Genomic DNA, 17414 nt, shown 5'->3' with positions numbered 1-17414 from the left:
CTTCCTGGTTTGCTGTTTGTGAGAATTCTTCAATGTGATTGGCTGCTCAGCCTGCTTGATGACATCACTGTTATTGGACGCTGGAGATTCGCTTGATTTGGCACCAGATTCAAACAAAGGTCGGGAGAGCTGAAATTCACGCCACGGAGATTGCTAGATCTTTGTGAGCAGCTTTTCTCCAGGTCAGCGAGGAGCGCCGTAAATTCGCCGCTGACTGCAAATTCCGGACCATAGACTTTTTGCTCCCTTCCAAAATTCTTTGTCTCCAAACTAAAAAAAAAAGTCATAGAATAGTCTGTCCTTCAATACTGAGACACTTTCAGGTTTCAAAAATATCTAAATGAAAGTGTGTGTGTAAATGTAACCAAAATATCGTTGCTGAATATTAAGTGGGGATATTTCCTTTGGTCACAAATGTGAATGAAAAGGTTTGGGAGGCTATAAAATGGGGAACTTTTTCAGTCGTGTTAGTGACTGGAGAGAAGTATAGCTGAAGATGCATAGAATAATGAAACCTGTCTTAGCTCTGGATTAATGGTAATCGTGTTATAATTTTAATTTTCAACACAGAAATCCTACTACGATCTTCAAAGAGTTTTTATAAAAGAGGAAAGAGTAACTGAACTGCTGCCAGAAGTCCAGACATAATAAAAATATTTCTTAAAAGAACTGTATGTTACAAATGCAGCCTAATTATGGCTTTCTTTAACTGAACGAAAACACTGGAATATTTACTGTTATCATTTTGCCGCAGCAGGATCGTTTTGATAGCAGCTTATTAATCATGGGATTTTTAAAAATTAAGTTATCCAATCTCCTGTGGCCTTGCACATGGTAAGTGAGGTGATATTCTGATATACAAGGACGAGCATTATACAATGTTAGGCACAGTGTATTATTGTTCTCTAACAGAGCTGTGTGTAACTGGCCTAATCTGGAGAATAGCTGTTCAATTAAAAAGGTATTTCTGTTGCCGGGGAAGTTTCTCTGAAACTAGCAGGAAATGACTGGCTTTCTTTTTTATACACTTTGGGGGGAAAATTGGCTCACGCCCCTTTTGGGACGCTAACTTCACTGGGGCGCTGCTTTTAGCGCCCCGGAAAAGTTAGCGCCCCGCACCCGAAATTGAATGGTAGCGCCCCAATCAGGAGGTCGGGCGCTCCTGGAAGTGCTCCCCCCCCTGCTCTTGGGGCGCTCCCATTGAATATCACGGCGCTATGTGCAGCAGCGCTGCGGTACTACAGGCCTCCCTCCCCTGATTAAATGGGAGGGGCCCAGCACAGCACGCACCGGGGCCCCGCTGGACCACCGGGGAGCGGGATGCCGGCAAAATAGCCCGGCACTCAAGAGGAGTGCTGGGCTGACCAATCGTGGCTGGCACCTCGCAGGAGGAGGCAAAAGGGGGGCAGGTGCTGGCAGGCGGCCCAAAGCAATTGGCCGCCCGGCACTGCCCTTTAATTTGTGCCGCCGCAGTCGCAAACATGGCACCCTGACCCTGTTGAACATAGCATCTGGCGGTAGGTCAGGGGGGCGCGAGCAAAGTTTGCAACCAGGGTGCTGCGCACGGCGATGATGTCATCGCCGGTACCGTAGTGCCACGGGGCGCTAACAGGAGGCGCAAAGCAACCCAATTGTTCCCCCTTTATTTTTAAAGTGCAACACAGGTATTTGAAAATGTGACACTTTATATGTAACAGATATCAGCACTCACCATTATTATGGAGTAAATCGGACAGCAAATTCTGGGGTCCGCACATGTGCAGTTAAACACGGAAATCTGGAAGTTGTGGTTTGTGTTACCCTGCTCCTTCACAGGCTGCGCTATAAGAACCTAAGTTCTTATAATATATAGAACAGAATCAGCTACAACAGAATCTCGTCAATAGAGTCGGCATTGAAATCAATGTAAGGGCATGAAGTTGTTATATTTACCCACTAAACACGGCAGAAAAAGTTAGTGCTGGTGCACTTAGGTGCAAGTGAATTTTTAACAACGTGATCAGTCATAATTACTGATAACCAACCTCTCTGGCACTAAAAATGTTATTTTACAAGTGTGGAGTCTCATTCCTTCAGAATTTAATTAGCGTTGGAGATTTTTTTTTTAAGTTCCTTTGCCGCTGACCGCAAAATCTAAGCCATTATCTCCCACGTGTAGCCTGGGACACGGACTGTGGAGTGCAGTGGGAATGCAACACCTGCAGGGAGTGGAGCAGGTGGACAAAGTGAGAGCTGGGAAGGCGATGAAATGGGACTCATGGTCTGAATTGAAGCAGGGAGTAAAAGCAGTTAGCTTCTTCATATCTGGCAAACGAGAGCAGCATGTTCTGAGGCCTGAGGTAGGCAGAGGTATTCTTGGGACTGAGGCTCATGAGGAAGGCAGAGTTCTTTCTGTCCAACATGTAGCTTGTCCGCACTATTGGTGCATGTTATTGATTAACTGCCCACATCAGGAAATGCTGGAAATACACAGCAACTTTGCCAACATCTGTTTATAGGAACAGGAATAGGCTATTCGGCCCCTCCAGTCTGTTCCGCTATACAATTTTCACATGCACCTCCTAGCAACCAGACTTAGACGGCATAGGGAGAAGCCTGGGAACAGCTGCCAACACTCACAGCCAGAGAGAGTGCATGGCAGAGCATAAAAGGAGGAAGAAATAAAAGTAAAAAAGTATAAAAATATGCATTCTGCATATGTGATTTTTAAAAATCCCATTTCACCTCTGAAATGCTTTCTTGAGATTACATAGTAAAAAGACTGAGGCAGTTCCATCAATCTACTCTCAGTCTTGTAAGATTACCCAGATTACACCACTGACTCCCAGATAAATATACAATGGGCCAGAAATTCGGGTCCCCATGTGTGAGTACACGCTGTGTACTCACGCGTAGGGCCAACGAAAGTGCCGGTTTCGTGCATGCACTGCGCATGCGTGGGAAACCGGAACTTCCGTTCCCCTGAAAGGGGTTCATAGGTCGAACACGTGCGCCGGAGAGGCAGCGCATACGCCTGGAACTTCCGTTTTTTTTAACAGGTTTCTCCGGGAGGGTAAGTCTCCAGCAGCTACGCTTTTAAAAAGCAGTCGCAAGGCCTGCTTTTAACAAGGTAAGTGGTGAATTAAGTAAAATTAAAACATTTTTTCCACAGGTTTATTATTTTTAAATACTTTAAAGAAAGGTAAGTTTATTTTTAGCCCCGTTAAAAACTGTAATTAATTTTTTCAAAAATTTAAATTATTGTTTAAAATAGTTATTTTATATAATTTATAGTTATTTTAAAAATGTGATTTAAAAAAATGTATTTGAAATTTTAGTTATGTTTTGGGGCCGATCTCTATTCATAGATTTGACCGGCCTTCCTGTCAAATCTATGAATAGAGATTCCCTGCTACGATTGGCTCTCCATAGCCCACGTGATCCCAGGGGACGCTTCGAACTAACTGCGCCCCTGGGATACGCAAGCACTGCGCGCCAGCAGTTGGAGGAGGCCCAGGATTGGAATCCCACGCGGGCCCACAGCTCAACGGCCGGCGCGCTAGGTAAGTGCAGGTCAGAGGCTTGCACCCGCGGGAAGCCCCCGACCCGAATTTCTGGCGAATTGTCTTTCCAAAGGCTTCTTGTCCATAAGCATTCACCAAATAAAGCTCTTACCTTTTAAACTGAATGTGGTTTCTTAATTAGCAAATAAAAACCTGATCAATATATCCTGAAAGCATGGCAGGTAGCATAATTACTCTGTCCTCAGCTAACAATAGGAAGCCTTAAGAGTGCCTATTGATGTGGGAGGATATCATGGGCCGTATTTTGCGATCCTACAGGTGTGTATGAGGTGCGCATGCGCCCGTAGGGGCCACGCAAGTGCCAGGTTTAGGCATGCAAAGTGCATGCGCTGAAACCCGGCACTTGCGATTTGTTAAGAATCATCTTGACAGATCCTCCGCATCCCCAGGAAAAGGGCCTCCGCGGGTGGAGAGTTGCGCTATTTGCCCAACTTCCGCCCGCTGAAAAGCCGTGGAATTCTTAAGCCTGGTAAAAGCAGGCGTATGGCCTGCTTTTACCAGCACAAGAGTTTAAAAAAATAGAAAAATAAAATTTTATCACTTTTATACATTAAAAACCCGTCCAATAAGGTAAGTTTATTTTTAGCCCCGTTAAAACATTTAAAAAAGTTTCAAAAAATTACATTTGTTTAAAATGTAATTTTTAAAAAACATTTATTTCATGTGTTTATGTATTTTTTAAGTCATCCCCAATCATACTTATGGGCATTCCATACGTACGGAACTGTCATAAGTATGAATGGGGATTCCCTTCTTTCATTGGTTGGGCCGGCCTACGTGATCCCAGAGGTGCTTGCGTACGTGGGCCTCTGTGCATTTCTACCTGGAGAGGCCCAGGATCGCAAGCCTCCGTATCTCCTGGACCACCAGATAAATGCGTAGAAAATTTGATGATCGGAGACATCCGCCCGCGGGAAGCCTCCAATCACAAATTCAGGCCCCATGTCAGTAAATATGGCATGGATGGTGGGTTCATTGGGGTTTGTTTATGCTTGTTATCCAAACCTTTTACACGTGCCAAAGCCACTTGCTCTAATCTCTAGATACTTACAGCATTATCCATTTCAGCTGAATCCTGGAAAGGTTTGTACCTGTAGAGTCCGCGTATCAATAACACACGGACTGCAGGAGAACGGTAATAACAGGTGTTTACTGAACAGAGGGTATGCTGGAACTAACTGTACAAATTACTGCACGGTGTTATATACAGGTGTGGTCACTACTGGTACTGCAGTATACAGGGGCTGTAAAAGATAGTTCCTCTCTTAAAGGTATACATTACAATTCCTCCCCTTTTAGATAAACAGTACATAACATTCATTTAACAATTAAATAATAACTAATTACAATTACAATTTTCTTTGTACTATATACATCAGCTGAAAGTAATCATTTATAAATTCAGTCTTTGAGGAGGCTTCCTGATCCTGTCTGGATAGCGCCTTTCTCGAGTATCCTGTTCTTGCAGCGGAGTCGATTCTGGCTCATTGTCATTGGTTGGTTCGTCAGCTTCCAATACCACTGATACTGAGGTAGACGCAATCTGTACTTCGGGTTTATCACCAGGTGCGTATGATCGTGGTATGGGTTTGACTTGTTCCTGTGACTCTAGAATCTGGTCAGCATGGCGTCTCACAATGCTCTCTCCAACGTCCACTGTGTACATTAGTGGTCCCTGCCGTGTGCATATCGTTCCGGGCTGCCATTTTTCTGTTCGGTAGTCGCAGGCCAAGACTGGTTGCCCTATCTTGAAGCTCCTGGTTGGCTTCTCATTGATGTGCTGGAATTGCTTATTCTCAACATCTCGTCTTATGTTTGGTTTGAGCAAATCCAGGCGACATCTTAACCTTCGGTTAAAGAACATCATGGCTGGAGCTTGGTTGGTGACTGCATGTGTCGCATTCCGGTAAGCAAACAAGAAATTATCCACCTTGTGTTGCAGTGGTATGTTGTCATTATACATCGCCTTTATTGATTTTTTAAAGGTTTGAACAAACCTCTCAGCCAATCCATTTGTGGCTGGATGATATGGGGCGGATGTGTAATGCTTTACCCCATTATTCCTCAAAAACCTCCAGAAATCCTCGGACACAAACTGTGGTCCATTGCTGGCGAAGATGGTCCGTAGGACTGCAATAGTTTTCTCCATGGTGGTGGAGGACATTTTGATGACCTCTGGCCATTTCGAATGTGCATCCACGGCGATTAAAAACATTGAGTCCATAAATGGACCAGCAAAATCAATGTGTACCCATTGCCATGGAGATGAGGGCCACTCCCATGGGTGTAGCGGGGCTTGTGGTGGAGTGTTTTGGACTTTCTGGCATCCTGTGCATCTCTTGGTCATTTCCTCGATTTCTTTATCGATTCCCGGCCACCACACAAATGCCCTGGCTAGGCTCTTCATTTTTACCCCTCCCAGATGACCCTCATGAAGCTCATTGAGCACTCTATCTCTCAACTTGGGTGGAATTACCACTCGGGATCCACACATCAAGGTCCCCCGGCACACTGACAGCTGTTCTCTCCTCGGCGAGAATGCTGGCAACAGTGAGTCGCCATGTGCTGGCCATCCCTTCACCATCAAATCATAGACCCGAGAGAGTGTTGGGTCATTTCGGGTTTCCTTCTCTATACTTGAGTTTGTAACAGGTAGACATTCGACTATGGTCGCATGGAATATCTCAACAGGGTCCACTGCAGGTGCTTCCTCCACCGTAGGCAGCGGCAGGCGCGACAGCCCATCAGCATTTCCATGCTGTTTCGTGCCCTTATACTCTATGTCGTATTGATGTGCCCCTAGAAAAAGGGACCATCTTTGCAGCCGTTGCGCCGTCATCACCGGAACGCCCTTCTTTGGGTTAAAAATGGAGACAAGAGGCTGGTGGTCAGTCAGTAAGGTGAATTTCTGCCCGTGCAGATAGTGATTGAACTTCTTCACCCCCCACACCAGGCTGAGGGCCTCCCTGTCAATCTGGGCGTAGTTACACTCGGCTGAGGTTAACGAGCGTGATGCAAAGGCTATTGGCCTCTCTGAACCGTCAAGGAATTTGTGCGACAGCACCGCTCCAATGCCATAGGGAGATGCATCACATGCCAACCGAATCGGTAGTGTTGGATTGTAGTGGGCCAATACTTCTTTTGAAGTGATTAGGCATTTACATTTCTGAAAGGCACGCTTACACTCATCACTCCATTTCCATGCTACTCCAGTTTGCAGCAGGGCATTCAGTGGGTGCAGAATTGTAGACAAATTTGGCAAGAGCTTATGGTAGTAGTTCACCAACCCGAGGAACGACCTCAGTTGCGACACATTTTCCGGTGCTGGAGCCTTGACTACTGCCTCAATCTTGTCTTGGGACTTATGTAACCCCTCTTCATCAATCACGTGGCCACAATACGAGATATGTTTCCTGAAGAACTCGCATTTTGGGCGGTTGGCTCGTAGCCCATATTCTTGTAATCTAGTGAGCACCTGCTCCAGGTTGGCAAGGTGTTCACTGTCATTTTCACCCGTAACCAGGATGTCGTCCAAATAACACTGGGTCCCCGGGATCCCTTGCAGGACTTGTTCCATCGCCCTCTGCCAAATAGCCGGAGCTGATGCTACCCCGAATACCAGTGGTTGTACTGGTAAAGACCTTTGTGAGTGTTTATCGTGAGGTATTTTCTAGATGCTTCTTCTACCTCCATTTGTAGATACGCTTGGGCCAGATCAATCTTCGTAAAGTGTTTCCCTCCAGATAGTGAGGCAAAAATATCTTCTATCCGCGGAAGTGGATATTGTACTGTGTGAAGGACTGGGTTCACAGTTACCTTAAAGTCCCCACTGATGCGAACCTTCTTCGGCTCCCCAGGTGTGTTGCTCAATGATTTCTTCATTACAGGAATGATGGGTGTGGCCCACTCGCTCCAGTCCACCTTGGACAGCACACCCGAACGCTCCAGACTCTCCAGCTCTGCTTCAACGGCTGGGCGGATCGCATACGGTACCGGTCTGGCCTTAAAAAATTTTGGGTTTGCGTTAACTTCAATTTTTATCGTTGCCGTTACGCCTTTTAGAGTCCCAAGTCCTTGCTGGAACACCTCTTTCGCGTCAGTTAGAATTTTTGACAGTCGTCCAGGTGTGACGTCGTCATCCTTTTTGTCAGCCACAGTTAGCGCCTGAATGGAATGCCAATCCAATTGTATTTTTCGGATCCATTCACGTCCCAATAATGGTGGTCCTCCATCTTGTAGTATATATAGATACAGTTTCTGTGTTTCCTTGCCGTTGTATTTAACGGGCAACCTTACTTTTCCTCTGGGGTAGACTTTTTGCCCCGTATATGTCTTCAAGACAATGGACGTGTCCTTCAAGGGTATGTGTGAGAATAGCCGCTCGTAGTCTCGTCGATTCATGACTGTTAGGGCTGATCCTGTGTCCAATTCCATCTTTACTTGGGACCCTGCTATCATGAGGGTGACCCAAATGGTTCGGTGATCCTCCTTTGTGATCACGTTGTGTAACTTTAGACAACTTAGTCTTCTGCTCCCGGAGTCATTATCACTCTTCTGATCTTCTGAACTACTGTCTGTCATCTTTTGTACTTTCTTGTACTTTTCCTCAGTAGTTCTTTTAGTGTTGGTTTTCTTTCCCGACCTGCAGACTCGTGTTATATGTCCCACTTTTCCACATTGCCTGCATACTTTATCCTTAAACCAGCAATCCTTCTGGTCATGGGTTGTTCTGCCGCAGCGATAGCACTTTTCTGCTCCATATGCCATTTCATTGGCGCTATATTCTTGCGGTTTCTGTTGTATTTCCGCAGCTCCCCGTGCTGCTGCTTCGTAGGATACTGCAACGCTGAAAGCCTTTTCTAGCGTAAGGTCCTTTTCCGAAAGTAGTCGTTTCTGGGTTCCTTCACTCTGGAGCCCGCAGACAAACTTATCCCTTAAGGTATCTGCCAGTCCTGCTCCTGGCAGTGTTTCGATAAGTTGCGTAGTTCCGTAAGATAGTCAGCATTACTCTCGTCTTTGTGCTGGTTTCTTTTATGGAACTTGAATCTTTCTGCTATCAGCAACGGTGTAGGGTTTAGATGCTCCTGTAAGATATTGACAATCTCTTCAAAGCTTTTCTCCATTGGTTTAGCTGGGGTAATTAAATTCCGCAATAGGCCGTACGTTCTTGCGCCCATCAAATTCAATAATACCGACGCCTTCTTTTCATCGGCCACCTCATTTGCCTTGCAGTACACTTCAATTCTTTCCACATACGTGGTCCAGTCTTCTATTTCGTTGTCGAAAGCAGTGATGCTGCCACTCTTCGGCACCTTGGGTGGTTTAAAATGGTGCCTCCCACGCTTTTCCTTCTTCCCCAATGGATTAAAATGGCGCCTCCCGCGCTTTTCCTTCTTCGCCCTGCTGCCAATGCTGCTCCTAGCGTCCTAAATAGTAATGGCGGCGCCCCGCGGCTTTCTGCACGTCTCTTTTGTTAATTAATTTTCTTAGTTTTATTCTTCTTCGACGCTGTCCACTGCGCGTCTCTTTTCCTTCCCCCTTTTTTTTTCTTTAACGCTGCCCGGCTCTTGAGCACCGGCCGCGCCCTGTGCGCTCCACCCTCTCTCTCTTTTTCTTCCCGATGACGCCGCTCAATCGAGCTCTAGCCCGCCGCAGTCCAGGAAGGGTCAGCGCACTACCTGCTACCAGCCCAATTTGCTGGAACACCTTGACTGGAGAACCAAGCCCAGCTCTCCACAGCTTCCCCTGCAATTCTCTGAACTCCGATGGATCACTGGGCGGTTGCCCACGGTCGACGCCCGTTGCTCTGGCTTCGACCTCCAAGAAGCTCCTTTTCAGGGATGGATCCCCGTGAGGTGATGCAGTACTGCAGGTGAGTTTGAACCTGCTCGTCGCCACTGTAGTGTCCGCGTATCAATAACACACGGACTGCAGGAGAACGGTAATAACAGGTGTTTACTGAAGAGGGTATGCTGGAACTAACTGTACAAATTACTACACGGTGTTATATACAGGTGTGGTCACTACTGGTGCTGCAGTATACAGGGGCTGTAAAAGATAGTTCCTCTCTTAAAGGTACATACATTACAGTACCCATTTAATGTGTCCCGCTGTCCTTACCAGAGCTGTGTCGGAACGCTAAAAATAGATTGCTCCTTGTTGAAATTGTTTACTTTGATTTTTTTAAATTGAGCAACAAGGTGATGACTTGACTCACCTGCTGTGCAGGCCTGCCAGCTACACACCAACTCTTCTATATTGTCATAGAGCCAGTGTTGGTGAAATGTCAAGCAAGCTTGTATAAACACACAAAACTTTTTGAGTACCATAACAAAAATGAAGCCCTCAGCCAGGTTTCGCAGCGGTTTCAAGCCAGTGGTGTAAACTATTATTCCAGTGTCAAAAGACAGCTCCTGTACTGCACTTGTTTGCAATCTGTATGGGTGGCTCAGCTCAAGCTAAGCCATTGTGCTGTCATTTTCAAACTGGCAGTCTTGAAGGTTTTTGAGACTATTGTTGCTTCAAGGTGGTAGAACACCAAGGATATTAGTAACTGGGCTTTTTTTCTTGAATGGGATTGTGAACATGGAGACAAAAGCCTCAGCTTTTAATGAAAGTGTTGGCGGTACAGTTCCCTTATTTGGAAAAAAGAGCCTTCTGCACCAAACTGAATTATAATGTAAACGGGAGATGACAGGGCTTCCTCTGGCTGGAAAGCTTTATGAGGGGAAATGTTACCTCAGAATTGGTGACTTCTTGACCAAGTCAGCAGTTTACTCTCAAGACTGGCAGAGATCAAAGAGTTTTCCAACACAATGGTGAGAGGTGTCTTTCCGAATACCCAGACAAGCTAATGCACTGCTTATTATTTAGTGTCTGGGGGGGAACTAACTTCCCTTTAGCATACCACCTTTCATCAAAATACCTCTTTTTAAAAAAAAAAAACTCATGAGAATACATACTGCTTTTAAAAACTCAGCATTAAACGTATGCTTTTAAAAACTCAGCATTAAACGTAACTTTTTCCAAATCCTTTCTGTGGAAAAGTGGTCAAAAATCAGAAAGGTGACAATAGCACAGAAGAGCAACTTAACCCAAGAATTTATTGGCAATTGTTTTGCATAGCTGAATACAGAGAAGAATACTGAACTGCATAATGAAGAATACATGTTTTGTTACAAAAAAACGTCATTACATAGTGTGCTTGCTTACAAATGTACAATGTTAAAGTAATACTGTAAACCTCTAATGGTTATGCAAATCACATTGTGCAGGTAACATTTGTACGAGGATTGTCATTTCAGATTTTTCTCATGTCAGAATTGGTCAAACACTTTGGGAGGGAGTAAGATATACTACATGGCTGGCGATTTGGTACAGTACTAAGTCATGATTCACTAGTTCCAGTACGCCCCAGTACTCCCATCAGCTGAAGGACTCCTGTGGTCAACTTCGAAAGTCAGAGCCATTGTCCAAGTCTGGTTATGAACTGACCAGACCACTGTGCAATAACTGGCACACTGTAATGATAAACTATATGGGATGTGAAAAGTTGATTGTCCAAATGTTAAGCAAACTCATCATCAAGTCATGGCAAGTCTTTACACATTGCCTACTCAGCAAAATGTTTTAGTGCTAATGGTTTCTGAAATAATATTGCTATTTGCACTTGAATTTTTTTTCTCATGACTACTAAAAGCAAAGAGCATTAAAAGGAACTTCATAAAATAGACTGAGCATTTTCGATCCACAGTAATGGGAACTTCCACCTGTTTTCTAAGCCAGGACCAAGCATCACTCAAGAGACACCATCACTGCAAAACGGAATTACCTTAAACTTACGGAACCTGTGAAGAGAAAAGCTTTATTTCACCACAGCTGACACACAGTGAGTGAATCGCTGTGTGTTTGGTGGGTTTTAATTCAATATTTAGAGGCAGGTGTGGGAGGGAAGAATCAAGCAGGCTGTAGATTGATTCAGATCTCACTCGTACAGCATCCAGCACCTGGATATAATGGGTACCAGCGAAGCTCCGGACCACAACACTGCCCACTCGATCAAACGAGGGATGAAAACAGAATGAGGAATGTGCGAGGTGGGTGGGGGAAACTGAATATTCCTGTGTTTGTGAAATCAAACAAAAAAGTCCGAGGGATCCTGAATCGCATTAAAGAGGAGGCATTACCAGTGAAATTTAATTCAGCCGTAGTTTTTGGATTGTCACGTTACACAGCTAATTTGAAAAGTTGCTGTGTTCAGAATGGTGCATGGGGGTTTATAAATTAGTTATGGCCCATTTTTGAGTGCATGGCCAGCTGCGCACTGTCAGCGCACGTTTGAACCAGGAGGCCCGAGATGGGCTCCATATTAGGCCTCGGTTACCGTGTTTGGGCGAGCTCCGCAGGCAGGTCGCCCACTTTAAGTAGATGAATGTCGGGCTGCTTGCCTTGCCGGCAGCGGCTCTTCAGTAAGTCTCGGTGGGTGGAATAGCGGGGGGCGGGGGGGGGGTTGGACCTGCTCATCCTCCTGGCTCCACAGCAACATTTTTAGAAACTTTTATTGAATAAAATTATCTTTTGGTGCTTAGGCTGTCGCTGAAGAATCCTGAGCGGAGCAGGCCGCCCAGTTTCTGCCTAAAGCAGGCCCCTCTTTGACATTTGTAAGGGCCCTCTAACTCCTGTTTGAGACGGCCGTTCGGGATGCCTGGGGAAAAAAAGCCCGATCCTGATGTTGGATCGCATGTCCTTCAGGCGTCCGTGGGGTGGGGGTTGCAGGAAGTTGGTCCCCGAAATTGGCCCACTTTACGCCCGTAAAATGGGCCACAAGGTCCAATTTCTACTCCATAATGTGTGTGAGTTTTAAGGTGAAAGTTCCTACTGGCAAATTGCCATCAGCTAGACGATCCTTTCATGTCCATTAAGACACTTTGGGGGATGAAATTCGACTTGGGCGATAGCAGATCAGCAGCCCCCGTTTCACACCGACTTCATAAAAGTAATACAAAAAAGCAAAGTACTGCGGATGCTGGAAATCTGAAATAAAAACCAGAAAATGCTGGAAATACTCAGCGGGTCAGGCAGCATCTGTGGAGAGAGAAACAGGTCGATGACCTGAGACGTTAACTCTGTTTCTCTCTCCACAGATGCTGCCTGACCTGCTGAGTATTTCCAGCATTTTCTGTTTTTATTTCATAAAAGTAACCCAGGCTGCCGATTCGCTCGAGACGAGTTTTCCCCCCGCTTTGTTTCCAAATAATTTATTGGCACTTTTATAACACCTTTTGTCAATAGAAAAATAAAACCACAAAAAGTACTAAGTCTTTGGCTAGCAGGGCCTATTTTATGGAGCCTAAAATCACAATTAAATTAATCTCCATATTGCACACTTGAAAAAGCCGCTCGGAATATTGTGCTTTTTTTTTTGCTATAGTCAACATAAAAAGGTGATCTGTCTCCATTAAATACTTAAAGCAGGGTGTTTTCAAGAACAGCTTATTTTGATCCCATTCAATCAAGTCTCCAATTTTCTTGAAAACATGATTTAAGTGAATAATCTCTGCTGCCAATTTCAATCCCACACAGGATAAATCAGAGCAAGAACGACATTTCTCACAATGAAAATACCTTTGGCATTCATTGAGAGGTGACAATTCACTAATATCTTTTAATGTGGTCATAACAGACTAGCTTTTGCTTGCAACATATTTTTAAAAAAGAGTTCACACAACTGTTTTCACTTTTAAACCACTACTGGACCATGACAGCTCTAATAGCACATAACCGTGACAATATAAATCATACATTTTGATTATCAATAGCAACTAAAGCATCCAATGTCCCTTAGCATTTCATTTGCAACACCAGGTTGGCACATACAGATACATTAAAGCTTAACCCTTTGAGAACACCTCTTTCCTTTCCTGCAACTAACTGCAAAAGTGAATTATAAAGCAGTGTTGCAGCTCTCACCATTGCTCAGTTAGTAAGTGCATAGATAGTGCGGAACCGACCCAGGCAGAACAGGGAAGGCCCAGACTGGCTCCTTGCTCTGTGCTGAGCTCAGCCCCAGCTGGCAGTGAGGGTTTTGGGATCCCAGGGTCAGGCTGGGGGGAGGGGAGGGGCAAAAAAATAAAAGCAATCAAATAAGATTCTTGCTCCTGATCACTATCCTGTGATTCCTGCTGGAAAGTGCACTTGTGTGGACATCGGCTGAGGACAGGTCTGGGATCACCTGTGATGTCCCCCATAGCCTGCTGACACTCACTTGGACAAGGGAGGGTGGTCGGCTGTCCCGTCAAGTTTCCCGACCGATGGGTTAGGTTAAAATTGCACCCCCTGAACTTAAAAAAAAAATTGGAGTGCACTTTTTTTTTTAATTGAAACATTCTATGTGCTGTGTCGTGCCTCTGCTCTCCTTTAGGCTTGCAGGAAAGTGGAGGTACAGGACACTAGATAAAGGTGGGAGAGTTGGATTCGGCATAGGTCTGTCAAAACTCAACACAAAAGTTAAAGTGCCCCATAAAGAACAGAAACAGCATGAAATCTTTTAAGAAACAGCGAAGTGACAAAAAAAAAAATCCCAGTTTACAGCAACCGAAACGGGGTGAAAGAAAAAGGTATCTCATGCAGTGCGACCAGCACACGACGTTATGGTCAGAAACTTAGAAGTAAAAAGACAAAATGTTTCAGCCCAGTTCTAATTTTAAAATTGGCACAGGAACGTCAAGCCAGTCCTCAAAGGGTAAAAATTGCAACATGTGTGAAGTCTGCGCAAATAAGACAGACCCACAGAGCAAGAGCAGCAGCTTAAAAATAGTCAATTCACATTCTCTCAAGCAGGGTTCTATATATTCTCCATTATGGAAATTCCAGTCCCAACAAGGAACATGTAGGTACCCACGGGAGAGGGAAACCTGGAGCAGCAACGACTCAACTACCTATCATGTTATCCGCTGAAGCGAGCCTTGCCCTTGCCAGACAGAGGTATTTCTATCCGATATACAAGGCTTTTTTTGCCAAAAATAAAACTTTTAGCAAAGCTGGCTGGTAAGGGGATTTAAGCAGCAGAGGCTGGTGAAAAATACAAAGTCTTTCAAAAGCTAGCTGTAGTTTGATCAGTTACATAGCAACTGGCTACAGAATGAGCTAGCGTAATTCTGAAGGTTAAAGCAGAGCTGTGTATGGAAATGGATTAAAATAAAACAGCGTTAAGTGTGCAGCAGATACAGTGGAGCCCACTTAAGGTCAACTTTGCGAAGGCCTAATCCCACTTTACGATGAAACATTCTCAGTGTACAGCACCATTTCCATTCCCTGCAACGTCAAACGTCGCAGTTTAAATCTGTAGAATCAAATCCCACTTACAATCAAAACTTTCACATCTCAACTTACAGTCACTTACAGTTAAACTTCCTGTCCTCCTTCCCAAAGCATAAAAACCCCTTTAAGCCGTGATTTAAATAAGAGTTTCATGGCTACAAATCAACTCGTCGGCCATTGACATCGACATAAGCAAAGTAAACCAAGATAGATATGGACCATTCCATTGCTGGTGCTTTGAAAGATGATGTCAAGTCGTCTGCACAGCTGGATAAAGCTAGTGCGGTACCCATTCATTGCCACTGGATATCGAGAACGTTCTGAAAATGCTCTTCAGTTGGGTATTTACTACGTACACTAGCTACCACTAGCAGCAGTAAGCCTGTTCTGTACCAATTTTTTAAAAATTACGTTAGTACATCAAGTACCTAAGGAGATCTCAAATCCTAGATTAAATGTTTGTTTCTGGTAAATAAGAAGGCTCCACTGTAGTTTACTTTCATTTTTTTTTTTTTTAACAACTACAGGAGATGCTTTGGAGCCCTGCCCAGCCCAGGCTCCTGTTCACCTTGACCCTATGGTCGCTAACAGGACTAGATGCAGTTCCCAGCTGTGATTCAGTACGGAGTGGCACCTTCCCATTCTACCAGGTACTGTACGTTTCCATCCGGAGTCACCCTCCGAGCCAGGACCTGGAATTTTTCGCCACACGCCAGCCTTCCCGCTGCACCAAAATAATTAGTGATCGAGGATTTAAGATGGGACAGGGAGGTTTCATCATCACTCATACTATCAAAGGTGTGGCCGTTAATGTAATTAGTATCCATGGATTGCTCTGTCTGACCCACTCCATTAGCTGTATGTGTGTAGATGCTTTCCTTCGGATTGTTTTTGCCATTCAGTGAATACTCTACCGGCGCCTTCCTTTTACGGCTCCCCACAGTCTTTCTGTGAGCAAGAAAACAAAACAGAATAAGGAAAGTCAAGATACTGTTGTGCAGAATCATAGGAACAACCTCTTTGTAATACAATTGTCTTCTCTGTTCTTCTTAGGCAGTCCCTCGGAACCAAGGATGACTTGCTTCCACACTAAAAATGAGTTCTCAGGTGACTGATGAGTCCAATGCGGGACCTACAGTCACTGTCACTGTTGGGGTTGTCCATGAGGGTCCTGACGTTCCAGGTCCCGAACTTCATTTTAAAGGGTGGAAGATGCCTGTGCGTGAATTCCTTTAACGTGGCTACAATTGTGCCTGAGCGCTAATATACGATTTTTTAAAATTATTTGTTTATGGATGTGGGCGTCCCTAATTGCCCTTGAGAAGGTGGTGGTGAGCCACCTTCTTGAACCGCTGCAGTCCGTGTGGTGAAGGTACTCCCACAGTACTGTTAGGGAGGGAGTTGCAGGATTTTGACCCAGCGACAATGAAGGATCGGCGATATATTTCTGAGTCAGGATGGTGTGTGACTTGGAGGTGGTGGTGTTCCCATGCGCCTGCTGCTCTTGTCCTTCTAGGTGGAAGAGGTTGCGGGTTTGGGAGGTGCTCCCGAAGAAGCCTTGGTGAGTTGCTGCAGTACATCTTGTAGATGGTACACACTGCAGCCACAGCACACCGGTAATGGAGGGAATGAATGTTTAAGGTGGTGGACTGTGCCGTCTCTCAGTAAAAAACTATTCTCACTGCTGGCTTTCTGTGGGTCAGAACAACTCTCATAGAAACATAGAAGATAGGAGCAGGAGTAGGCCATTCGGCCCCTCGAGCCTGCTCCGCCATTCAATGCGATCATGGCTGATCATCCAAATTCAGTACCCTGTCCCTGCTTTCTCCCCATATCCCTTGATCCCCCTAGCCTTAAGAAATATATCTAACTCCTTCTTGAATATATTTAATGAATTGGCCTCTACTGCCTTCTGTGGTAGAGAATTCCACAGGTTCACCACTCTCTGGGTGAAGAAATTCCTCCTCATTTTTGTCCTAAATGGCTTACCCCTTATCCTTAAACTGTGGCCCCTGGCTCTGAACTCCCCGACCATCGGGAACATCCTTCCTGCATCTAGTCTGTCCAGTCCTGTCAGAATTTTATAAGTTTCAATGAGATCCCCTCTCATTCTTCTAAACTCCAGCGAGTACAAGCCCAATCGACCCAATCTCTCCTCATACGTCATTCCTGCCATCCCAGGTATCAGCCTGGTGAATTCTTCGCTGAACTCCTTCCGTGGCAAGAACATCCTTCCTCAGATAAAGTGACCAAAACTGCACACAATACTCAAGATGTGGTCTCACCAAGGCCCTGTACAACTGCAGCAAGACATCCTTGTTCCTGTATTCAAACCCTCTCGCTACGAAGGCCAACATACCATTTGCCTTCTTAACCGCCTGCTGCACCTGCATGCTTACCTTCAGTGACTGGTGCACAAGGACACCCAGGTCTCGTTGCACTTCCACTTCTCCCAATCTATTGCCATTCAGATAATAATCTGCCTTCCTGTTTTTGACACCAAAGTGGATAACCTCGCATTTATCCACTTTA

At 45.1% G+C, this 17414-nt stretch overlaps 1 protein-coding gene across 1 annotated transcript in view; it reads right to left on the bottom strand.

Annotated features, from left to right (window-relative positions):
- Positions 1-12737: 12737 nt before the first annotated feature.
- Positions 12738-17414, bottom strand: part of phf19 (PHD finger protein 19) — a 30254-nt gene continuing 25577 nt past the window's right edge. The window contains exon 14 of the mRNA XM_085965566.1: positions 12738-15830. Coding sequence (XP_085821692.1) covers positions 15500-15830 — 331 coding nt within the window. The 3' untranslated portion in view covers positions 12738-15499. The remainder of the gene's footprint in view (positions 15831-17414) is intronic.

Source organism: Somniosus microcephalus, chromosome 23 (assembly GCF_052327205.1).
Source record: "Somniosus microcephalus isolate GS21.2 chromosome 23, FLI_Smic_1.0, whole genome shotgun sequence".
Lineage (NCBI taxonomy): Eukaryota > Metazoa > Chordata > Chondrichthyes > Squaliformes > Somniosidae > Somniosus > Somniosus microcephalus.
Note: the sequence above shows the minus strand (reverse complement) of the source record. Positions and strands in the feature narration are given on the sequence as shown.